At 43.9% G+C, this 26617-nt stretch overlaps 1 protein-coding gene across 1 annotated transcript; it reads right to left on the bottom strand.

Annotated features, from left to right (window-relative positions):
* Positions 1-7266: 7266 nt before the first annotated feature.
* On the bottom strand, positions 7267-26261 carry Lap3 (leucine aminopeptidase 3). The gene is made up of 13 exons (XM_028765250.1): positions 26082-26261; positions 24338-24453; positions 22630-22684; positions 22171-22276; positions 21001-21160; positions 19108-19272; positions 16181-16339; positions 14897-15021; positions 13568-13656; positions 12623-12725; positions 10473-10552; positions 8727-8836; positions 7267-8065 (listed from the first exon to the last, which is right to left on the bottom strand). The coding sequence occupies exons 1-13, from the start codon at positions 26181-26183 to the stop codon at positions 7876-7878; spliced, it is 1560 nt and encodes a 519-aa protein (XP_028621083.1). The 5' UTR covers positions 26184-26261; the 3' UTR covers positions 7267-7875.
* Between the last annotated feature and the right edge of the window lie 356 nt (positions 26262-26617).

Raw genomic sequence — 26617 nt, 5'->3', positions numbered from 1 at the left:
CCGCCAAGCACCTGGGCTGTTCCTCAAGACCTTAGCGGAGTCTTTTCTGCGCCTCCTTAGTAAAATGAGGAGTCATCAGTTCATTCCACGGTGATTGAGGACTTGCTATGTACCAAATGCCAATCTAGTCACTTGTTATAGCTGGAACAACACAAGTTCCCTCTAACTTCTGGCGTGAGGTGACTAAAAAGAGTGACATCCTGAAGGCTACCAGTGTCCCTGGCGCTTTTCTAAGTGTATATGATAACACTAGAGGGAAACTGCATCGGTTTTAATAGCGACTTTAATATTTGCCTGTTCACTAATTCAGAAGCCAAATAGTTCTTTAAATTTAATTTTACAACACTTTTCTTTGGGGGGGGGGGTTTCGAGGCCGGGTTTCTTTGTGTAGTCCTGGTTGTCCTGGAACTCACTCTGTAGACCAGGCTGGCCTCGAACTCAGAAATCCGCCTGCCTTTGCCTCCCAAGTGCTGGGATTAAAGGCGTGGGCCACTACCGCTCGGCTAATTTAACAACACTTAAGAAAGGAAAATTAGCAGCTGAGGACCCCCAAGACCAAGTTTTCAGCCAAAAGATTTATTTGCCCTAGACAGACAGGGCAGGGAATAAGAGACAGGAGATAGATGAAGGGGAAGGGAAGAATTGAGGGGGTTGGGGGGTATTTGTCACTGAGGGATAAAAGACTGCCTCTAGATAGAGAGGAGACAGATGCAGCATATAGGAAAATGAACTTTTATAAAACCACAAGGGGAAACCCCAAGTTAGGATGATATGTTCAATTTTAATTGAACATGTTAATTGGTGAACCAAAGGGGGCTTTTGATTGCTGGACTTCAATACTTTGATATCTGGACCTTGGTAGTCAGCCTCAGGAAAAGGAAGTGGCCAAGTAAGGGAACACACCTCAGTGGCTAGCTTTAGGAACATAATCTAACGGTTCTTAGCAAGGCAGAGAAGAACAAGGCTTGCCAGAGCCATACTCAAGTGGGCTAGTGTCCCTTCAACTTAACAGTCCTTCCAGTTTCCAGTTAGGCACCGTTTAATAATCTAGAAGTGATAGTAAATACCCCAAATAGGAAGAAAAAGGCCATAAATACATAAAGCATTACTTGTAGAGATAAGTACTGAGGAAAATGCTCGGGAGAGAACTAAAAGCTCTTTGATGGGTGACTGAGGAGTGCCTCTCTAGAGATCTCGGTTGGAATGAAAATTTGAATAGACCTTTCTAGACAAAAAAAAAAAAAAAAAAAAAAGCCCCTAAAGAAATACTTTGCCTGGTTAGTCAGATTTTAGCTATCCATATGCCCAACATCCAGAACTCTGTCTGAATATAGAAAAACATTTGTTGATTGAAAAAAATAAGCACAGAGGCTTGGGTAGCTGAGCTCCGGGCTAGGAATGCTGCATCTCAGCACTGGATTGGCCAGGCTGCAGTGGGCCCATGGCAGATGTAAGATGAACCAACAAAGATGGCAGTGCTGCTGGTGCAAGCTGTACAGGCAGTTTCTTGAGTCTGACAGTTAACTAGTTTGTCTCAACCATGTTCTGAGCACAGGTGAGGAAGTGCTAGGTCTATGTATATGTGGGGTGGATACCATCAGAACTGTTCACATTCACTCTGGCTTCATCTTAACAATGTTGTGACCATTGTAAGAGAAAGGACCATGTAGAAATTTTTCCAGAACAGCCATCTTTTGCAGGATATTTGATCACACTGTGACCCCTGAGATTGTTTTCTATTTGTTGTGTGTTTCAGCCTTAGCACACACCTTTAATCTCTCTGGCCGGAATACAGACTTGCCCTTAGTTTGTAGAAGGAAGCACCCATGTTTGAAAGTGATGTCTAATTGAGAGGCAGAGGTGTGTGGGTGGGGGGGGAAGGGGGGAGGGGATGGAGGGGGAGGGGGAGAGGGAGAGGGAGGGGTAAAAGGGCAGTTTAGCAGGAGAGTCTTACACAGGTTGAAGAGAGAACAAGCTAGACAACAGGTGAAGACACAATGAGCCAGATAATGAAGAGCCAGAAGATTAGAACAGATTGTTAGAGTTAGTATTAGGTGAAGCAAAAACAATTCAGGAGAGGCTGAGATAGCAGTCTGACTGAGTCAGTCAGCCTAGTGATGAGTTTGAGCTAGAACAGCTGAGTTGAACCAGCCAACAGAACTTAGAAAGAGCTAGAAAGAATAACCCCTATTCAGCAAGTCTCAGAGGCTAAAAATACTAGGTAAGATTGTATGGAGGCTAGAAGCTTCCAGGACTAGGCCTAAGTTAGCAGATGGAGGCAGTAAGCCTTTGAGACAACAGTTTCATCAGGTGAATAAAAGTTATTTTTACAGCCATCTACAGCCTCAATAGATGCAGAACTGTTGGCTAGACTAACAGGTTGCACTATGAGAGTTGTTGGCTGTTTTCATTTCCATCCTCACAAAACCACTTGGCCTTCTTATGCTGATGTGTGTAAATACACCTGCGGTTGTTCTAGTAGCTGATTTGCCTGAGTCTGGGAAAAACAAACTTAGGTCTGGTCTCCTGATGTAGGGGTTGGGTCTGATGCTAAGGTCCTGTTCCTCAGTTGGTTCTTGATCCATCAATAAAGACACCAGTGACCAATGACTGAGGATGGGGTGGGATACTTAAGAGTTGTGAAGGAGGACACAGGCAGAATAAGGAGAGCAGGCAAAGAAGCCAGGAGTAGCTGCAGGAGATAACACCAACCAGCCATGTGAGTTTTCGTTTTTTTGAGTGGCCAATGGCTACTCTATCTGATTATGCATGGAGTGGCAGGAGAGATTTAGCAGTGCCCAGTCACTGAGCTAGCAAAGGCTTTTTAAGATTAATTGGAGTGTGTGTGTGTGTGTGTGTGGTGTGTTTTGCCCCAAGGCTCATCTAAGTTGCATATATTAGTAGTATGTTCCTTTCCACTGCAGAGTAATATTCCATGATAATAATGATTTGTTTAACCATTTGCTCATTGCAGAACATTTGGGTTGTCTCTAACTTGGGGATATCACAAATAAAACTTCCACAAAAATTCTTGTATCAGTTTTTTTCCCAACAAATTCCAACTTCTGTGTTCTCCTCTCTTTGTTTTTTGAGATAAGGCCTCACTCTGCAGCCCAGGCAGAGCTGAATCTAGCAGTCTTGCCTCTGCCTGCTGAGTGATGAGATTATATAGATATACATCATCATACTGAAAGGCCACAATTACACAGAGAAACCCTGTCTCAAAAAAAATATTAAATGGGGTGTGTGTGTGTGTGTGTGTGTGTGTGTGTGTGTATGTGTGAAAGCAAAAGTGAAACCCAATATCCAAACTGGTAAATTAGGTGTAAATTGGCCTGAGTCAGGCTGACTCCATGAGAGGCTATAAACTAGCAGTTCAGATATTGCATTTAGCTTTTGCTACCCTGCCTAAGCTCTGGGAACAGGCCAAGACACCAACCCCCACCCAGATTCCCTTGAATGCAAGTTTATGAACTATTTGCTTTTGGTCAGTAATGACCTGTATAATTGGAAGATGGAACACACACACACACACACACACACACACACACACACACACACACACACCGTTTTCAGAAAGACCACCAGCTCTTCTAGCTCTCCTAGACTCAGCCAGGCTGACTCACTAGCCCACCTGGGATGACCATCAGTAACTGCTGCAGATCCTCTTCACCACAGAAGAGAAAGAGAGAATTGTGGTTGCCACTCAGAAATTGGTTCTGGGCAAACAGGCCCTCCACCCAAGTTCAGGCTGATATTGATGCAGCCGTTTCCTTAATTCGACCTGACTTGGATTCCAAGCCTGATGGAGGTAAGGAGAGACATTGGGCCACCACCAGATTCTAATGGGGTGCCTCTGAGAGACTGCCAGGCGGCCGACAGATTTACCCAAGGTAAGCCAGGTTACCCAAGGAAAGGATGAGCCTAGGAAGTTTCTAAAAAGACACATGGAGGCCTACAGAACCCATACCCACTTTGATCCTAAAGCCAGAGAAAAACCAATCAGCTGTGAACATGGCTTTTGTTAACCAGATAGCCCCTGAATTCAGTGAAAACTCCACCACTTGGAGAGCTGGTAGCTATAGCAGAAAAAGTCTACAATAGAAAAACCCCAAGGAGCGACAAAACGGGGGACTGACCAAAATAATATTAGCTGCCACCAACCAAGACCACAAGGACAACAGGGGACTGAGAGACATGACTCAGAAAAGAGGTAAGCAGGGTACAACTGGTGGGGAATCCTGAGTCCAAGTGACACTGAAGAAAGACAAATTTACCTACTGCAAAGAAATGGGCCATTAGAAAAATAAATGCCCCAACAGAAAACCCAAAGTCCTGGAATAAGCAGAAGTCAGTGACTAAGGGTGGCAGAGCTGAACCTCCTCCATGCGCCCTGGGTAAACCTGAAGCTGGAGGGGAAACCAATAGATTTTCTGGTGGACACTGGCACACAACATTCCATTTTAAAACAACCACTGGGACTACTGTCAAATAGACAATCATGGGTACAAAGGACAAGGGGCACTAAGCCCTAGCAATGGACTACCAGAAGAAAGGTGAACTTGGGAGGGGACAAGTAACTCACCCTGTTGTGATCATCTCTGTGCTAGGGAGAGATCACCTCATCAAAATGGGAGCCCAAATCCATTTTGGCCCAGAATGATTGGAAGTGCTGGATAAGAATGGCCCTATTTATGTTTTGACCCTGGCCCTAGAAGAATACAAGTTGTTCCCTCAGCCAATGCCCTCCTCACAAAGTCCATTGCTCCAGAGTTTCCTGACTATCCTGACTAAGGTCCCTGAAGATTGGGCAGAGAGAAATTCAATCAGACTAGACCATCAGAGGGCCCCAATCATAGGTTGGAGCTACCCAGTTCACATCAGACAATATCCAATGCCAACAGAGGCCCACTGGGGATAACCCCAGATATCAGCCAGCTCTAGGAAGCTGGGATCTGGGTCCCTTGTCAATCAGCACAAAACATCCACCTCCTTCCAGTCAAAAAGCCTCATTCCTGTGACCACTGACCCACACAGGACTTGAGGGAAGTAAATAGGTGGATAAAGGATATTCATCCCCAAGTTCCAAACCCTTACACCCTGCTGAGCAGCCTCCTCACCCTGAGCACACCACGTACACTGTGCTCGACCAGAAGGATGCTTTCTTCAGCCTGCCTCTGGCACCCAAAAGCCAGCCTATTAACCTGTTTATGGAAATCACAACTCTTCCGAAACAACAAATCACTTAGTTGTCAGAACATGATCCAGGGATGGAATCCTGTGAGGAGAATTCTAAGTGTTTGTGAGAACACTCCAAGGACAAGAGTCTTGTGATCTCAGTTTAAAACAGTTTTTCTTGGAAATGCATTTTCATGCTCCTCCCTAGTATAGTGAATAGGAGTGAATTTACTTCAGATTACTCATTGCTTGTTGTAACTATCCTTTACATTCCTCTATGAAAACACATGGCTTGTCCTTGTGATTGTGTACAGCTTGAACTCATGAGAACTTTGTCATATGACTCCTCTTAACCCTCAGTATAAATTGTCCGAGGCTCTGAATAAAGATGCTAGCTATTGCTTGAGACTTTAGTCAGCTTCATTCTCTATTCTCCCAAGTCCTACTGCCTCTAGAGTGGTGACACTTAGTGACATCATTTTTTTTTTCCTTTTTTGCAAATCTAACCATGATGTAAGTTGATAAAGAACACATCAATGTATTTCTCGTGGATGTATCCAGAGCATAAGGCATTCACTTCTTGTTTTGCTAACTGTTTTTTCACTCATCAAATAGGAGAGCACAGTCTTGGGAAGATTACTGTGAGACAACTTCTCTGTAATGGTTTACACTGTAGTAATGTACAGCACAGTCAGCTCCCTAGCCTGATATAGACTAGTTTAAGCTAACACAATCTAACTTTTGAAGCTAGTTATCCACTGGCTGGAGAGATGGCTTAATGATTAAGAGCATACTCTACATTTCTAGAAGGCCCGAGTTCACATTCCAGCACCCACACTAGATAGCCCACAAACACCTGTAACTCCACCTCCCCTGGCCTCTGCAAATATCTGCATTCACTTGCACTATTAGGACAATAGTTACCCACTCATGCTGACACACAAGACCAGTGAACTGAGCAGGGGTACACAAAGGTATGGGATAGACTCAATAGGATTTACTTCACCTAAAGCTTGACAAGTTAAAGAAAATGAAAACACAAAAGGCAAACCATCCATCCAGAGGATGAAAGCATATCTGAGAACCAGTAGACTCTGTATACTGGGCTGAAACTGCAAATGAAAGGCACCTTCCGCTTGTGAAGTGAAACGACAAGACTGAGAGCTAAGCTAGGTGAGAGTTCAAGCTGAGGTGCAAACCTGAAGAGAAAATAAGGGGCTGGAGAAATGGCTCATTGGTTAAGAGCACTGACTGCTCTTTCAGAGGTCCTGAGTTCAATTCCCAGCAACCACATGGTGGCTCACAACCATCTGTAATGGGATCCGATGCCCTCTTCCAGTGTGTCTGAAGACAGCTACAGTGTACTCATATACATAAAATAAATAAATTATTGAAAAAAGAAAAAAGAGGAAAAGGAAAGGAAAGGAAAGAAGAAGCATCTCCTCAAAAAGAGGCAAGAGGTGCTGCCATGGGACATAACCACCCCAAAAAAATACCCACTGCTAGTGTCACTGAGGACAAAGTTCCTAGCCTCCCAGCTGAGAGGAAAGAGTCCTGTCTTAATAACTTAGAAGATAACACAGTGAGAGCCGTCAGCCTCTTCAGGCATTCTGGCAGCCAGTCTCTCTCCTCACCAGTCTGCCTCTGGATATGCTGCCAAAAGACAAGGTGTGAAGCTCGTGAATAATGAGGCCAACACTGAGGCCTCCCGTGAACAGTGTGGGAACACATCCCAGGTTAACTGCTGAATCAAGGCTTCTAGCAGAAGAGAAGGAAAGGAACTACAAGTAAGTTAAGGGAAAGGAGCTTGTGAGAGGTCACACGCCATCATGTATGTGTCCTCAAAACCAACCCCAGGGCTGCAGTGCTTGGAACAGCAGGCTGCAGTAGTGAGGCCTGCACTTCGGAGTGCTGACAAGACACCCTTTGGGAGCATTTGCACCTCTGCAGAGCATTTGCATATACTCCAGTGTAAGACCTGGTGTGCTCCTCTGTCAGTGACTAAGAATCAGACAGAAATGGCTGATTCTTGCCCAGATGTTTCTTAAATAATGACCCTTCACAGAACTGAATCACAGTAACAGACAATTATCAGAAGGAAATATTGTAATTTATTTACTGCATTGGATCTAGATTTTGAAAGTTATATGAACACTTAAATAATCTGCCTTAAGAATCAAAACTTGGAAAATGTAACCAAGTCATTAATTATATTTTCCTTTGTACATTTTGTTGGTGGCAGTGTGCTTTTTTTCTTTTTTTCCCTTTTCTGTGACAGGTTTTCTCTGTTATAGCCATGGCTATCTTTGAATTCATTCTATAGACCACAATGGTCTCAAAATCAGAAATCCAGCTGCCTCTGCCTCCCAAATGTTGGGATCAAAGCTGTGCACCACCATGCCTGGCTCCCTTTGTCCATTTTTATGGACTTAGATTTTTTCCTGTCTTGTAAAAATAGTAAATTTTGCTTGAAAATACATATTATTACAAGATGTTTTAATAGTTTAAAGGACCTATATTAACTCATATATATCATTTAGATTTCCATGATTCAAGCATACTAAAATATTCCAAAAATTAAGATTAAAAAAAGAACAACATTCATTTTTGTCTTTAAAAGATTTTCATTCATTCAAAAATATTTTGAAGGCCAAATATCCAATTCAAGACAGATGGAGGAATTTCTGAGTGTTTGAACTAAGAACTGTCTTTACTGAAGCGAAGTAAGAACTCAATCAGGGTCCTTGTAGGCCGCCCACTCATTCCCTTCCGCAGGTAGGGAATCTCATCTTTGTTGGTCATCACACCTGCTATGTCTAAATGTGCCCACTTCGTATGAGTCACAAACTCTCGCAGGAATGCCGCAGCTGTACATGCACCTGCAGATCTGAAGAGAAAGGCAACATAGGATCACTTTTCCTTATGTCAGAGTGCACTAACATGTCATTAAGAAGCCACGTTCAGAGCCAGTGGGACAGCGGGGATTGTATGCTTCTTGTATGAGCCTCACAGCCTGAGCTTTGTCTCTGGAACACACATACACATACATGTGGAAGGAAAGCACCCAGTCCACAGGGTTGTCCCTGTTCTACATACAAGCCCCAGGACCATGGCACATCCATCACGCCACACAAGATAAATGACTTTTAAAAATAATATTACACCTGTGCTAGCTAGATTCTATCTACTATAAAAAGGGAAAAGTTAATCTCATGTAATCCATTAAGAAATTAACCAGAAATCACTTCCAGAATATTTATTTATAGATATAGCTTTATCGAATGATGACAAATTCTAAGCAACTTTTTCTGTGTAATGGATTCCTATAGTTGTCCTCACTTTTTCTTATTTTCTTAAAATAACCTCTAGATGTGAAAATTTCTAACATTAAGAGAACTCACTAGAGAAAAATTTAACATCAGTAAGCTTAGAAGTACTACATTGAAAGGAAGTCAGTTAGTTTTAAAATCTCCTGTAAGAAAAGGGAGACTAAAGGGTAGTTTGGCAAGCAAGAATGATTGTAAAGAGAAATTTATCATTTCCCATACCTGTATTTTCCAAGATTGTTGACATCAGCAAGCTGGCAATCTATGACTTGTCTTGTATAATGCTCAAAGAGAGGCATCCTCCAGACTCGGTCCCCAGTTTCTATGCTGGCCTGAAGAAAAGTGTGACAGCGTGAGAGTACTTTCTGAGAAACCTTATAGTCTGATGCACAAAGCAAGGGTGTGAGGGATGTCTACGATTGCTTTAGGTCACAAAAGATTTATCATAGAATTAGGAAATAGGACATTTAATAAAGTCTCAGTTGGAGCCTTTAGGCTCTGAGAGTTTTAACTAGGGTGGGAGACTCGGAATGGTCTATTCACCTTGATCTGCTAGAGACATGCATGCTAGACCTCCATCACTGAAAACCAAGATGACATCACTCATGCACTGCTTAACTCCCCATTCATTTGCTGATACTGAGCTTTCTAGCACTGCTGAGCTGCAGTGTTAACATCTGCACCATCAAAAGTACAGGCTCAAACAAGATAAGCAGGCTGGTATACTCATTCTCACAAGAAGTAAAAAATAAAGCTTCAGGGTAAAAGATCAAAAAGCAGCAACAGAACCTGGTGTTTTAGGAAATAAGTATATCAGATGTATTAGCTACCCCTGGGAAAAGCAGACTTCAGGCTGCTGATTGTTGACTTAATTATGACTGTGAACACATTATTTTAGCTAGGAAAGTAAATAACTCAAAAAACCCAAATATTGTGTGTACCATGATGACAGAGGGATGCTCTGTAATGTGGAAGGCCAGGAGAGGTTCCTGGCTCAGCCTTCAAGGAATCTGAAGCTTGGCTATTAGAGAGGCTGAGAGTGAGCTTCACAAAATAGACAGAGTCATGGGGGAAGTACTGCCAAGTGAGAAATAAATCTAGGACATTAAATAAACTCATAAATGTATTCATGGATTATGTGTCTATTCCTCTGGTAAGCTGCCTTAACTACTTGTGAAAGGCTACATGAGCTGCCAGATGGAGCTGCCAGCAGCCACACGGAGCACTGGAGACACAGCTGTTAGAGGGCATGGACTAGCCAAGCTTTATCATGAGGTATCTGGTAGCTTTATCTGAGCACGTATCAGGCCAAGGACTGAACACTGTCCAAAGAGGAGGACAAAGCGAACAGCTGGCAACGGAGCTGAAGCAGGACAGCCACATAGGTGAGCCAGAAGAGAGGATGACAGAAGGCAAAGACTAGGGTCACCAAGAAATCCCTGCCATCTCTTGGCTAGAAACAGGCTAGGTTAGGCTAACAGTGGTATTGGCAGGCAAAGCCAGTAGCAGTGAGTGCAGTGTAATGTGTAATGGAGGCAGGGGCAAGGATGGAAGATGACTGGGAAGGGCACAGAGCAGAGCAGAGAAGGGACTCCTCCTCACTGACACACCCAAGAGCTCTGTCTACACTGCTCAATCCACACGCACTCAGCGGAGGGGCATTCTTTCACAAGTCGGCCTCGTGCTGTTTCTACCTCAGAGCTTCTCAATCTTGGCCAAGTAATTTGTCAGGTATTTTAACACCATTCTGTGGCTATAAGGACAGGGAAGAAAGTGGTGTCACACCTATAACTTACAAGTATCTTTAAAAAACCTAAACTCACTGAATCAAGTTTATTGCTATGACCTATTTTCAATTCAAAGGCAACCCAACAGGGAGAAATCACTTTAACACAGGTCTTGATTAACCCTATTATTCAAGGGACACTCTCATCACTGTAACTTGTAGGTGTACGTCTATAGGCCTACCTCAAATAGTTTGTTCCACAGCCAGGACGAATTGGTAAAGACTCCAGTGGCACCTGATCCCAGGGCTACGTCCATGGCACCTGTAAGATACAGCTCCTGAGGTCAGTGCCAGTCTCCCCTGCTGCTCAGACCACAACTGTTGTCCCAAAGTCTATTAATGGCCCTTCATTATAAAATGTATGTAAGCTTGGGAACAGTCACTTCTATAGCTAGTTATGTCTCTCAAAACCAGAAGTCCCCTTTATTGGGAAAATGCAGAAATGAAAATTATGTCAATTTTCATCAACAAGCTCACTCCAAGGTAATTGTCATTTTTTTTGGATGGATCTTTCTAGAGTTCTAAACAGTTAAGAATATGGTACTACTATACATCCTCTATCTTCAGTTACCAGCACAGACCTGGCACACAAGGAGTTAAATACATGCTGACTGCCATTCATTTGCCATCAACTATGTATCAGATACTACAGCAAGTTGTAATTATTGGAGGCCTATGAGGCATCATGTGGGATATGTGTGTCACACTTTAGCCCATCGGTTTAATGCCTTATCTTTGAAGTTGGTAGGTTTTGATACAATATTCATTTTTCTTCAAAAGTTTTCTACTAAACTTATAAATATTTCCATCAGTTTTAAAATTTCTCATAAAAGGATAAAAGTTAACTATAAACAGTATGTGGTATTTTCACTTAAAAGAACAGAAAATGATAAGCTTAAATATTTAATGTAGTATCTTGATTTGAAGAGGATTTCATAGTACACATTTTAAATCACTGTGTTTTCTAAAATTCTACAGCTGTTGCCACAGTTTCAGATGCAATACAGAAGCATACTTACTGACAAGGGCCAGTATAACTGGCTAGTGTTAGCTCAGTGGCTCTAGGCCACCGTTCTCTCTATCACTGCCCCAACTTTGTCATGGGTGCCTCTTCAAGTTTTAAGTTTTTAAGAAACGAATAGGGAGACCGAATGCCACAGAAATAATTTAATGCCCAATTAAAAACATGTATGAATCTGCCAAAATGAAACTACATTTTTGTATGCCAGTTTTAAAAATTAGTTAAAAAGGGAAAACTTCAAAAAAACAACAAATAGAAATAAAAAGGAATTCTTAGTAAACCACTGTCCACTGTTATTACAGCCACAAGAGGAACATGAAATGACGTTTGCTCCAGTGAAGGGTTCCTTGACTCAGGAAAGATAACAACCAAAGATACAAATGATCTGAATTTTTATCTTAGAAGAAGTACAGGTAAATTCCTAGGGAGAGATCTTTGGATGGAAGATTGTGAGTTTGGGGATTGTTCAACAAGCCACCATCCCTCTCACCCCTCAGGAATCTCTGCAGCCTCTACAGAGCCGAGCCAAGGCCTTCAGGGAAAACTGGCTTCCGACAGGCTCCATGCAGCTCTTCCCAACTCTTACAACTGTGAAGCAAGCAGAGCCGGCCTCAGGTACTGACACTGGAGACCAAGACACTCCCTGCAACTGCCCAGCTAGTGAGCAGGGGTTCTACCCAAGCTGACCCCAAAGCCAGGGCTTTCCTTGCATGCCTATGACTGCTGTGTGTCCACTAAACAAAGATCTTGCTACTTCCAAAATGTCTTTATTTCTTTACAGTATGAACTGTAAGTTTAGAAAATTGATTGGATATCAGATATATGATTAGTATATTAAAAAATGCCACTGATTTTGAAATGTATTGGCCTTTTCAGATCTGTATTAGATGGCAGTCATAACAAAAATCATCTCTCTTTCTCTCTCTGTTTTTGAATCAAGATGAGTTGATTTGACCCATCTGTTAAAAGTTACCTCTGAAGAACCAGAAAGATGGCTTACTGCTTGACACCAAGCCTCACAACCTAACTGTGATCCCCAACACCCACATGGTGGAGGGAAATCAAGTCATACAAGTTAACCTCTGACCTCCACACATGCACTGTGGCATACTTAAAGTTACTGTGGAATGCTTTAAAAGGAGAGAACTAATATTGAGAACATTTTATAACTGCAGAGGCAGTTCCTTTACTGAAGGATCTTTGGATGTGAGTAAAGTAAACCAAATTTCAGAAAAATAACACCCCGAGTACAGTGTGTGCACTGCATCCAACAAGTAAGGTTTCAGATGAGACGGGAAGTTGTGGTCTGACCTGTTAAGGTGGCAGCATTGATGATGATCTTGGGATTGAAGGTGTGTGCATAACAGAGTGCATCAGCCAGGATGAGCCTGCCCTCAGCGTCTGTGTTATCAACCTGCAGAAATAAAAAGCAGAAGGGCTTAGACAACCAAGGAGTGAATATGAAACCCAGACACAACAGCATTTGATTTCAAAGCGGGGAAAGGTCAGCGAGTTGTGAGGTGGTAGTTAAAGGACACATATTTTAGCTATAGCAGGAACGTTTCTAATCTGGAGGGTAACTTTGTAAGTCCCTGCCCTGGCTGCTGACACCTACACTGAAAGTAAGTAGGGAAATGTCTGGTCCATTAGAATGGCAAACATTAACAAGAAGGAAAACTGGGAAGAGATAGTGAAAGAATGACAGGGCTGACAGGGCAGCATGCCTGCCTCCTCATCTTCTCTCTCTTACCAACCAAAACCAAGACCTTAAGGAAATTTAAATGGCAGTCTGAACTCCAAGCTCTTAAAATTTTGGTAACCCTTTCTAATCCCATTCCCTTCCCTCAGCAAAAGATGCAGGCTCCTGAGCAGTGTACACATGTACATTTGTGCTCCAGAGATGCCAGAGCACAGAGCCCAAGTGCAGGGTAGTGTTTTCTAATTGAACATCTAACAGAGAAAGAGAAGTTCCTCATGGCACAAGCACCTCTACAAGCCCATGCTTTCCTGGTGTGGCGTGCTCTGCAGGCCAGGCCACACATCCTGGATTAGAACATATAGCACAGCTAGTGGGAGATACAACAAGGGAGAAAAAAAATACTCTAAAAATCTCCATCAGTAACTAACTATACTAAAAACATCACCCTTCCCCAAAGAGGAGCTGGCATCCTATACCCAAGTTACACTGCAGTTGTGTGGCCAAGATAGGGTTCTGAGAAATGCCACATGGGGTTGTTTTGTTGTCCCTTCACAAACCTGAATGGTCTTCCCATTCCTGGCTCTGACAACATCCCCTGGTTTGTTGGCCTTGCCGCTAGGCATATTTTCACAAAGAGGGGCCAAACCTATTGGAAAGACACAGTAAAGAACATGAGACATGTGGATCCAAAAATGTCATCCTTTAGGACAAGAGGCTGCTAGAGAGCCATCGAAAGCATACAGATACAGGCCTCACTTTCACAAGTGACAAAACTTGGTAACAGCAATGGCACAGCTGAGACTGTGTCAGGCAGGACACATGTAACATGGTCTAACTGATTCTAATCCAGAAGAAATAAATGCAACTTACAGAGGACCTCAGAACAGCCTAGACCTTTCAAACTGCCAGTGTCATGAAGAAAAGGAGAAGTAATGGGGTTCTTAGCAAGAAAAATAAGAGAATGTAACACCCAAATGCAATGTACTATCTTTGCTGGGGATCTAGATTTTAAAACTAAATATGGGGGCTAGAGAGACAGCTTAGGGCTAAGAGTGTACACTGCTTTGAGAGGACCCGAGTTTGGTTACCAGCACCCAGCCTGTGACTCCTGCTCCAGTGGCTCCAATGCCCTCTCTGGTCTCCATGGGCACCTGCACTCACATGTACACAAAACCATATGCTGATATACATAATTTAAAAAACAGTCTTATAAAATACCAAGTATATCCAAAATGGACTTTTTTTAGACAATTGGTAAATTTTTACTAGGTTATTATATTGAGTCTTTTGAAACATAATTGTATTATCATTACATAGAATGTAATTTTCTTAGGAGATATGTTAAAAGTACTCAGAGGTAAAAACATGTTGAAATGTCAGCATATTGATTTCCAATAACACAGCTTTTTTATTAAAAAAAAAAAAAAAAAAAAAAAGACTGTTCACAGAACAAAAAGGCTATGAAGCTGGCATATCTCTATGAGGGAAGTTTAGCCCTTGTACTAACTGCTTATTTGTATCAGGCATCACATGGAGCACAGTCCTATGAGGTGTTAGTAAACGAAGCAGAGACGAGCCCTCCACTCAGCATACTCAGGTTTTCTTGCTGGAGGAAGGTACAAATGTGACATTTTTTGCTCCTGATGCTAACCACTTTTGCCTAAGTAAGACAAGTCAGCACAAGTTACAGCCTACCAGCTGCAAGACACATTTAACTCAGTCCCCTCAGACAGAAAACGCCTCTTTCAGCCAAACAGCAGCTGCTTAATGAGATGAGAAGCTCCATAAGAGTGTCTTCTCAGAAGGAAGGAAACTGTCTGATGTTTTGGATCTCCCACACGGCTAGATTTGGAAGCACTGTGAGATGCAGCCCTTCCCCTCCTTACCTATGATATTAATGGGCAAATTGAGCTTTGCTGCTGACACAATGGCCGAGCATATTGTTGCAGCTCCTCCCATATCAGCCCGCATGAGGTCCATATTTGCAGAAGCCTTGATGGAGATACCGCCACTGTATGAAAAAGGAAGATGGTATACAACATTAATAACAGCAACGTTGAGAGCCTAAATCACGTTCTTAAAAACAGAGATATGGCCATCGAGATGGGTAAGGACAAAGGTCCCTGCTGCCAAGCGTGATAGCCCATGTTTGAGTCTCCTGACCCACATGATGGAGGGAAAGAACTGTTTCCTCTGACTTCCATGTGATGCTGTGGCACTTGGGTCTCCATATACATACACATCACACATAATCAATACATGAAAATGTAAAATATGTGGTGGTGTATGTCGGCAATCACAGAATTCTGGAGGCTAAGGAAGGATTTCAATTTGAAGGCCAGATGGGTGACACAGCAAGATTGTCTCAAAACAAACCCAAATCCCATACAAACTCAGAGTTTGCCACATAAAAGCACCCCATTCCTGCCAAAGAAAGTCAAGTTTCTAAACTTGCAATCTGAATTACTTCAATTCTATAGCCTTTATACAGACAGAAAATAATTCCAGAAATGTGGATAAGTGAGACAGGTCCTTTAATTTCTGTTTGAATGGAATCTGACCAGGTGCCATTAGAAACATCAAGCCACCTATGATCCATCTCTGCTTTCTGTCATTAACACCAATACCCACAAAGACTATCTTATCAGCAATAAGTAAATAAATTATCTTTGAATTAACTAACCCATGAAACCTGAAGGCCATGAAATCTGACCAGCCCATGGAACACTGGAGCATTCCCCTCAAGCACACAAAACAGAAGAGGTAACAGTTCTTCTGACATCTGCTGGTAGCAGATGGCTACTGAATGAGAAAAGGCACTGAATGAGGGGAGGTATCTATGTGAGACGTGCATATGTATTTGTGTAATGCACTCTTGCATGTATGTGGGCATGACAAGCACTTTATCAACTGAGCCATCTCCTAACCCACTGACTCTACTTGCTGGTGTGACTTGGAACAAAGAACTTCTGAATTGAGGTTCCTGACCTGTTGGTCACAGGACCAACGGCATATAACGTTTCTGATTGTTTTAGGCATATATAAGCATGGAACTTCAAAACTGACAGCACAATACATTTACTATAATGTGTAAACCCCGTGCTTATGAATTACACTAAACATACACGGCATTCACCAACATAGAGAGCACAGACACCCCCAAGAAGTACCTGTCAAAGGTAATGCCCTTTCCCACAAACACCAGGGGTGCTTCAGTTGCATTGGGGCTGCCTGTGTAGTGGATTTCCAAGAAGACTGGTGGTTCTTCAGACCCCTTGGCTACACTTAGGAACGAACCCATTTCTTGTTCCTCTATCCAGGACTTGGGTCTATAGGTCAGAAAGAGGAAAAAAGGAGAGAACTGTTACATTTATTCCAACAACTTAGAAAAATTTCAACAGTATGCTAAAAAATGTACAATATACAAGATATTCATATTCTAAACAGGACCTGGTGCACTCAGTGGTAGGGTGTGTCCTTAGTATGCGCAAGGTCATGAGCTCCATGCCCATCATCAGGCTACAGCACAGGCTGAAGGCACCAGTGATCATAGCCTATTATTTGCTTCTGTCTACTCGCAAGTAGACTTCACTCTGGGGATACATCAACAGTAAACTGACATCAGGCACTCCTCTACCAAGGATCAGACAACTCCTCAGAGAACTTCTACTTGGTAACTAATAGAAACCCAGGTAATAAATAGTGTTCAATACTGAGTATTTCTGATTTTATTTTGAAAATGAAATTAGCAAGTCTCTTAGTTTACAGTGGAGAATTTAAAGTCGAGGCGTTCAGCTTCATTTTTGTATTACTAATAATGGCACACACACAAAACTAACAAAAACAACAAGGCTGTCCTACATCAACAGGAATAAAATACCCCGTTTCTTTGCTTGTCTTTTCAACATCAGCACACCATTGCTCATAGCTGCAAGTGCAATTTGAGATGTCTCTGAATGGGAAAACTATTTAGTTCTCATAATAAACACAGACTCAGTGCAGGGAACATGAACCCCCACCTTAGTGCAAACTAGAACACAGACGCCATACTGCTATTCTTTCTAGGGTATGGAACAAGTGTTCTGTATTGATTTCTAGCCACAATAACAAAGCCTGCACTACTAGACGACCAGCACTAACCAGATCCAAGAACTATTCCTGTACTTGCTTGCCCATTTAGTCAGACTATTACACTAAAATTGTCCCCTTGTTTCAAAGGGAAACCAGATACATAAATCACATAAAAAAGACAAGCTTATGACGTGTACACATTTCTAAATCCAAGCTTTGTACTTGGTATTTTACTGCTGACTTGCCCTTCTGGAAGAGCTGTATTTCTTTGAAGCAGATCTACCTACCGTGAATGGGGTGTGGTACATCTGTGTCGCGCATGAGTCACAGGCTACCTGCACATCACGCTGGTCTCTGAACTCTTCTTCCCTCTGCTCACCCAAGGCCTTGTTTCCTGAGACTGTGGAACACCTTAGCAGAAACTCCTGGTCTGTTAACATTTAAAGTGACCTTTCAGACTCTGCTGGTATCCATCTTCACTCAGTCTTCCTCCTGCTTCTGCAGCAGTCTCCCAGACCCACTGTCCTGCCTGTCCTGACCTTTGCAGCAAGATCCACCACTGTGCATGCCTGCCTGCAAACCTCATGCATTCCCTGACCTGGCAGCATTGTCACTACAGGCTGACACAGCAGAGCACTGGCATCTCCTCTTCTGAGACAGGACACATCCATAGAGCCTACACACAGACAGCTTCAGCACATCGAAACTGTCTAAATAGAGACTTTCCTAAAAGAATGAACAGAAACCATGAACTCTGATCACAATTAAGTGCTGAAGAATCCCCTTACACTAAAAGATCCCTTGAGAAACAACTTTGAAAGTCAAGTAGAAGAAGAGTCTGTTCATTTATTGTAATCAGAAACCCCAAGCTCATTGGGTGTATAATGGGTTGAAGACAGTTCTTGAAAGGGAAATGGAAACTAGAGGAACTGACGGTGAGTACCATTGATAAGCACTCGGGAGGCCTGACAGGCAACCATGCAGTGTAGTTAAGGTCATGAGGCAGGTGGGTTCTCACCCTGTGTCTACACAGTATACTGCACTCTTCACCTACATCACAAGCAGAAACATAGACAAGACAACACATAAAAGCCTGTAAGTTCTGTAAATGTTAACCAGGGGCTGGAGGGATGACTCAGTTCAAGAGTACTGGCTGCTCTTCCAAAGGACTTAAATATAATTCCTAGCTCCCTTATAGTATCCTAGAACTGCTTTAACCCCAGTTCCTGGGGATCCAACACCCTCTTCTGGTCTTCTTGGGTTCAAAGCATTCACACACTACAGAGACATACATGCAGGCTAAATACTCACACATATAAAAATAATTTTTTAAAAAAGTTAGCCAGCTAGCCTTTCACCTAGAAATTCAACTCCCAAACTTTTACTCAAGAGAAATGAACATCAAAGTTATGTCTCCATTTTAATCCTTAAAATAAATTTTTAAAAAAATCACACAGTACAGTATGAAATCATAAAGCTCTCTCAAAGGTGAGGAAAACAAACCTCAACTGTGGGTTCAATTTACTCCTCTGAACACAAAAGTTCCATTTTAGGATCTTGACTTGTGTTGGTCAGGGTTTCTACTGATGAGATGAAACACCATAGCCATAAAGCCACTTGGGGAGGGAAGTTTATTTCAGCTTACACTTTTAGGAAACAGTCATTACTGAGGAAAGTCAGGACAGGAATGCAAACAGGAGCCTAGAGGTAAAGCTAATGCAGAGGCCATGGATGAATGCTGTTTATTACTTATTCCTCATGGCTTGCTCAACCTGCTTTCTTATAGAACCCAGGACCACAGGTTCAAGGGTGGCACCGCCCACAGTGAGCTACATCAATAATCAATAGTAAATCATGAATATACCACAGGCTTGACCACAGGCTAATGTGGTGGGGGGATTTTTCTCAATTGACATCCCTTCTTCCAAAGTGACTTTAGCTTGCATCATATTGATATAAAGCCAAACAGCACACACTGTTCTTTTGGCTGTACATCCCATGAGTCCATGACATAATCATAAATTACCTGATATGGACCTCTGTTTTACTACTGGCACTTTTGAGATTTTTTTCAATAATTTCAGCAAATCTGGTTGGCGTCATCTCGTTGGCTGGAGATTCCATCAGCTGGCGGGCCAAGTTCTGCCCAGAAGCAAAGAGGACCCCTTTCTCCCAGGCCTCGAGATCACCGCTGTGGAAAAAAAGAGTTACGCTCAAATAACCTCAAGAACACTGACCTTTCTGCTGCTAAGTGAGGCACTTATCTTAAAAAATCAAAACTACAAGCAAAAAATGATTGCCAAAGACCTAGATTCATCCTGTGAGTAAGAAAACAGGCCCACCCTACTGAGAAAGTAAGATAAATCTGGCTAAGCAGTCCACTTCAAGAATCTCCCCCTTTGCCAGGCTGTGGTGGCGCATGCCTTTAATCCCAGCACTTGGGAGGCAGAGGCAGATAGATCACTCTGAGCTTGAGATCAGCCTGGTTTATAGAGCAAGTTACAGGATATCCAGGGCTACACAAAGAAACCCTGTGTCAAAAGAACAAGTGTGTGTGTGGTCTGATAGGTATTTGAAGCTGTAAATCTACCTGCAAAGGTTGTGTTGGGATTCCTACCCAAAGTCCAGTTCACTGCAGAGATGATCAGCCCAAGTACTAACTGTGAAGCCAGCAAGCAGCAAACATTCACATGGGGGAGTTGTCAGCTCTGCCGCCTTACTGTCCCTGATCTAAGTCCCAACCCACTGGACAGCAAGGATTAGCTTTAGAAGAGAACACACAAAGGTGCACGTTGCATGATCCTAGCTCTTTGACCACAGCTAATATGGGCAACATGGAGGCAGGCAAATTAATAGCTGGCGTCGCAGGGCATTCGCCATATGCTACCCACCTGGGATTATCATACACTTTATGATATCAACCAGGAATGATGGTGCATGCCTGTACTTACTACACTGCAGGGGCCAAGGCAGCAAGATTGTGAGTTCAAGACTAATCTTAGGCTATAATGGGACTCTCTTAAAACTCAAAACTCTACACCAGGATTACAACTCTACTATACATAAAAAGAAAGAAGGCTGGAGAGATGGCTCAGCGGTTAAGAGCACTGACTGCTCTTTTAGAGGTCCTGAGTTCAATGCCCAGCAACCACATGGTGGCTCACAACCATCTCTAATGGGATCCCATGTCCTCTTCTGGTGTTTCTGATGACAGCCACAGTGTACTCATATAAATAAAATAAATAAATCTAAAAAATAAAGAAATACAGATTTGGGACACTTAACTGAGGTTTCCCCAAGTAAGTGATGGGGACAGGATTCGAATGTGGGTTGACTGTCTACAGAACCTTCATTTCCAACCAGTCTTTAGCAGATATTAACCACCATTCTATGCCAAGAGCAACCCACTGGCATCACAGCTCCAGGAGCTGAAGATCTCCCTGACAGCACAGACCAGTCCCTTCAAGACTGGAATAGAGCTGGAGTAATAGGTGGCCAGCTGTCTTCTGAAAGCATCTTCCACCGTGGACCACCAAGGCGAAGAGGGAATGCTCTCATCCACACAGGTCTAATGTTTAACATGTCAGCAGGTATGAGTTCAATGGGAAGTATTCGGATTAAAGCTCATTAGGATATTCTGTCAAGTCATCCCTCCTTCTGGGAAAAGCCCACATTGTGAATGCTTTTTAGCAACCAGCAAGTACAGAAGACTCTCAGGAGCCACAGAGGAGTCACACACATGACAAGAGCCAGGAGCAGAGCTTGCAGACAATTATCACACTGTAAAGAGGGCCGAGGCAGGACGTAGGATACATACAAGCCACACACACACTGAGAAGCAGGCAGCTCATTTCCCAAACATGCTGTGAGGATGCCTGCCTGCGAGCGCCACCCACACACCCCAGTTTCCTTCCATCACCTTCCATGGAGCTTGGCCGACACGGCCACCTTCTTCTTCTGCTTTAGGTCATCATACTCATAGAGACCGAGCACAGCTCCTTCTGCAGCAGCCTGAGCATCTCCGCAGGGATCCACCTCCACTGATGGCAGCTCCAGGTCTTGGACCTGCCTGCATCCAGCTTCAGACAACAGAAGCAGAAAATTGAGTCAGCACATAGCAGAGGCATGAGGTGGTGTGCCAAGGGGACAAACTGGCAACTGAGGTCTGCTTCTAAATTTTCATTTCCTCTTCTATACAGTGTGGATGATATGTGCCTCACAAGCCAAGCTGAGTACAGAAGTCAAAGGCACAGATCCTCACAAGGGGAGAGACCATCAGTGAGAGGCAGATATTACTAAGAGTATTTCACAAGTGCTAGCGTTTCCTGACAAGGCTTCCCAATCGCCAGGAGCTGCCAGATTAAAAGGACCAAGAAATGATGATGTTGAGGTTACATCCAAGCAACTGAGCAAAAACTATCATTAACAGTATTTATTAAAATTGAGTCAGTAAGAACTCCCAAATAAAAGTCAGGCATAGCTATTTAACTCTGAAAGTAAACTTAATAAGCATTTATGATATACCCAGGCCAGGATTAGTCAAGCAAATTACTGCTGCCTCAGAGTGTTTCTCCAAGTGCATTTGGGGCACCTGTCCTGTGGGAAAGGCTCTCCCTGCTGCTAAGCAACAGAGTGGCTCAATGACATCGACCTCAATTTCCCCAACCCACCTATCAAGCCAACTGGGACAGGCCCTGGTATTTTGCTAGCAATGAATAAGTATCCCACACTAATTTGTAAACATAATGATTCTGCGTTATCTAAAAGTCAGGAAACACCGTGGTTGCATTACAAAATGGAAAACCATATACACACCACAATTTCTGATAGAAGTTATTTCTAAGAAGAAATGGCAGCAAACCTCTCAACAGAAAACAAAAACAAAACTAACTAAATCTTACAACTAAAAACAAAACTGTCCCAAGCTAGCCTCTGTATCTAGGTAAGGTCAGACACGTCTATATAAACTGAACATGTTGAGCTGTGGCCTGGGAGCAGGGTAAGGCTGGTAGCAGTGAGTGGACAAAGGGAAAGGACCCTCGAGAACCTTTGGCTACCTTCAGCTATTAAACATAAGGAACAAGCAAACCTGCAACAGCAGCTCTGATGTTTTCTTTGCCTTCATGCCAGTTTTCCTGGTCATCAACTCCAGCAGATCTCTTGCCAAGGCCAACAACCACCACGCTGGGGAAGTCCTGGTCCACAAACACAACAAGTCAACTACTGTGAATTTTTTAAACAGCTCCCCCAAAAGGAATGATAGAGGGAGACAGAGCTGACAGAGAGTCACTCTAGGTTCAGCAAAAAGGAGCCCTGTGTGTCGGTACGTAAGACAGATGTGAGAGGCAGAGTGAGGATTATCCTCCAGGTAACTCTGCATGAGGTGGTGCTCTCCCTCCACATTGAAGAACACGAGCTAGAGACAGCCATTGTCCTTTATAATCATAAGGAGCGCTTTTGCTTAGCAGAGCCACAAAAGTGCTAGCACAACTGCACCCACAGTAAAGAGTACATGGGAGGTCTCAATATGAATTCCAGATAAACATACCTGATGCAGACCATAGAAGGTTCGGGTTTTGCCTGCCTTGAGAGGAGGTCCAGATCTAAAGGAAGAGGAGAGGGTTGTTTTAAACATTAGAGTTTGTGCTGTTCTCTTGGTAAATGACCTAAGCTTCAGCAGACCATCTTGGTAACTGCTTCTATTCTGTGCTTCACTGATGGCTTTACAGAATGGATACAGGCTAGACTTCTCAGATGCAGCACTTTCATCTCAAAAAGTACCAAGCCAACATCCAGGCTAGACAGAAGAGGAACACCAATTTAAAAACAGAGAAGCCTGGTATGGTGGCTCATGCTTGTAATACCTGGACTTGGCAAGCTGTGAAGAAGGACTGGTTGGTGTGAATTTGAGGCCAACCTGGACAATATAGTGAATTCCGGCTATACTACCAAATGTGGCCATGTCTTCGGTTTTGTTGTTGTTGTTGGTTGTTTTGGTTTGTTTTGTTTTCAAAAAAGAAGGCAATACCATGTTAAATTATCCCTCTGAGCAATGATTGGTGACTATACTAAATAGTGGAAACCTTTCTACTAAAAGAAACACCATGAAAACAAACAACAAAACAACAACAAAACATAGTGGTGACCAAAGCCACAGACTTGACAGCACTGTCTCCAGCATAGGCGTTTCCCAGATTGTTTACTGAGATGAGAGATAGCAATTTCCAAACAAAAGAGGTATTCTACAGTAGCCAGAGACCAGGAGCAGAGGCTGAGGCTGTAGCCCACAGTGACCCTGAAAGGAGGCCACTGCATTCTGGACTCTTAACAGGTTAGCTTCTAGGATAATGATTTGGGTCCTTGTGAAGGCTATGTACTAAAAGAACTAGCAACTAGAAGGTACTAGAACTAGGAGGTACAAGTCCTACAATGTATTTATCAGATAATTACTATAGCTATCAGGTGACACCTGGTACCCTCTAACATAGTTTGTTACCTGAGTAACAGGTCGTTAAAGGGACTTATGGTGCTCTCTATTTTTCTGCCAAATGTGGCTAGCAGCTCTAAAGTCTTCCTACTTCCTCTAGGACCTTGCTAATCTAGGAGAGGTCAGATCTCAGGCCCTCTGCAGACTGACTGAATTTCAGGCTATATTCTTGCTAATCAGATAATCCACTCCTACTTTAACATTTGAAAAGCCTTCAAAGTCCAGCCTTGAAGTAACAGGACAGGACCTTAGGCTGTTTTTAAATTATTCAGTTAAAACACATTTAGAGGTTGGTGCCAGACAGGAAAGTAGGAATTCTGAACCTGAGCCTAGGGAGTGGGCTGAGGAAATCTATTCCTTTCTGGATCCCTGTGAATCCTTCACAATAGGTTTGTGATCTGGCTAGAAACCATATGACTTCCCAGAACTGCAGACCCACCCACACTCAAACAACTGCCCAGCTTCTTCCAGAGCCTACTTTCATTTCCAGAGAACCTGCTGGTCAGGGCTCTATTAAGTTTATCTGATACAAGGAGAATAATCTCTTTAAATCTTGGAGCCTTTAAGAACTACAACCCTGCCCTGTTTCATGGGAAATACATTTAATCTCAGAACGCCAGGGAATGAGGCAGGTGGATCTCTATGAGTTTGATGCCAGCCAGCCTGGTCTACAAAGTTCCAGGACAACCAGAGCAACATAGCGAGACCCTGTCTCACAATGCAAAACAAACACACATACAAAAGGAACCCCAAATATAGCAACACTTACATGTTCAACATTTCCCTCAGCTTTCCAGACACCAACTTATTAAAACTCTCTCCTGCACTTGTAAACTGTGGCAAGTCATCATCTTTGTCTTTGGAATAAATTCCTAAAACAAGGCCCTGAAAAAAAATCAAGAAAGATAAATACAATCAGAGTACGTCCCTCAGAAGGCATTGGCTGCCCAAGGGGCAAACAATCCCATTAAAACTGTGTCTTCCCTGAGCGGCCAAGAACGGAGGTAAAGAGCAGCTGAAATCCCTGCCAGGGCAACACTGGAACTGGGTTACATGAGATATCCTGGGCCAACCCTAAACTGAAGATCACTTGTTTCAGATACACTGTCTCAGGGTTTGGTCCTTTAAAATACTTGTGTTTTGACTCTGTCCACTCACAGGGTTGGCTACAGGACTTTCTGCTGACAGTCACAAGTGTCCAGTGAATGCTCCGAAAACCTGAGATTTTTGGAATACTTCAAATTTCAGGTTAGGGGATGTCCACATTGTTTAGTGAGTATCCTGTCAATCAGGGAAAGTATGTGACTTCGTAGAGAGGGCAGACACAGGGCCTTCTGCCAAGCACTTAATGGTGTGGCTCTACATCTCCGTCACAAGCTTCAGGCCCCAAATGCCTGAAATGAGGATGTAAAACCACTGCTCAATATTTGACTTCACAAGGCAATTCACGACTTAAAATACTGCTTCCCTTCGGTCACTTCATCGGGCACTCCTCTCATTTGCTAGATAAGGAAACCTAGTCCCCGACTCACTAGCTCCTGCGTAGTTAAACTTTGACAGTGCACATGCCTTCCTTCTGGTCTTGGTCCTTTCCAAAAACACCCCGGGTACTCCCGACACCTGGTCCCCCATCTTTCCACTGAAGAAAACAGGCTTCCTTGGCATGGTAACTGCTAGGTTCTAACTTTCCCAAGATTGGTCATTCTGGGGTTCCATGAGACCCAGCTGAGACTGTCTGTCTGTCCACTGTTACTGGGTAGGGCTGGAAAGGTGTCTGCCTAACTCCTCTGTTATCTGTGATAACTGCAGGGGATCTGAGTTCAAGCTTCTTCTGGAACATTCCTCCCTCACCAGATCCTGGAAGCATGACCTACTCCAGTGAGCCAACACCCTTCCAGACCCTTCACATCTGAGTGTCCTTCATAATTTCTCACAGACCGTAGAGAAGACATTCTTCCAATTTCAAGATGACCTCTCCCAATAAAACCCTTTTCCCTAGAAGGACACTGCTGTCCTCCAGAAACCCAATCCAGCAGTTTACTCCCCAGGGCCTTTCACTTCACTTCAGCGGGGGGAGGGGTCCAGGCCCTGTGACTGGCTACTCTGTAACCTTAGCAGGCTTTGGGACAATCCAGCCGCTGTCCTTTCTCGGGGGTTTCTGAGAGGACTAAAAGAACTGACAAAGTAGGCGCGTGTAACTTTTAGGAGCTCAGTTAGAAGGTGGAGTCAGTAAAGACTGGTTAAGCAGAGTGAGCGGTTCTGCTCAGCCTTCAGAACCCAGCACTGTCCAGTTAGGAAAAAAGGACGCGCCCTCAGCAAACAGCGCCAGCCGCCCTCGTCGCAGGCCAGGCCCAGGCTGGTGTCCTGCAAACCCAGGGAACTTTTCTGTTCAGTTCATTTTTGCAACTTGATGCGTCCGTCCTATATACATCGCGGCCTGGGTTCGCCCGGTCACCCTGCCACCCGCAGCCAGGACTCGCGCGGCTGCCGGAGAGCGAGCCGCCTCCACTCACCTTCGTCATGTCTGCAGTGGACAGACCCCGATCCCAGAGACCTCTTACTCCCAGGCGGCGGAGCGCGACTCGCGCGGCAGCCGGAAGAGGCAGCAAGTACATCTTCTCGGCTCGGCCCACGGCGCCGCCCTCCAGAGAGAGCACGTGGCGCGTGGGAGGGCGCGCGCCTGGAGGCGGGACCTCCGGGGTCGCCGGACGCGCGCCTGGAAAGCCGGACCGGTGCCGGGCCTAGGGGCGGGCCCTAGGGAGCGCGCCCCCCTGGGGGCGGGGCTGTCGGCAACTGGGCGGAGACGCGCTAGTGCGCCTTAAGGCAGGGCGGCGGCCGGCCCCTGGGGCGGGGCTTCTGTTCATGTAGGACTAGGCGGGCGTCGGGGGCGTGGTTTCTGCGTCTCAGGGTTGTGACGGCTTGCTCATGCTCGCGTGGGAAGCCTGAGAAGTTGGTATAAGGCAGATTAATAGAGGCATGTAAATTTTATTTAACAAGTTTGTATATACATGGGAGCCCTTACAGAAACAATGAGGATCCTGAAAGTGAT

The sequence above is a fragment of the Grammomys surdaster genome, unplaced genomic scaffold (genome assembly GCF_004785775.1).
Source record: "Grammomys surdaster isolate TR1022 unplaced genomic scaffold, NIH_TR_1.0 150, whole genome shotgun sequence".
NCBI classification, from domain to species: domain Eukaryota; kingdom Metazoa; phylum Chordata; class Mammalia; order Rodentia; family Muridae; genus Grammomys; species Grammomys surdaster.
Note: the sequence above shows the minus strand (reverse complement) of the source record. Positions and strands in the feature narration are given on the sequence as shown.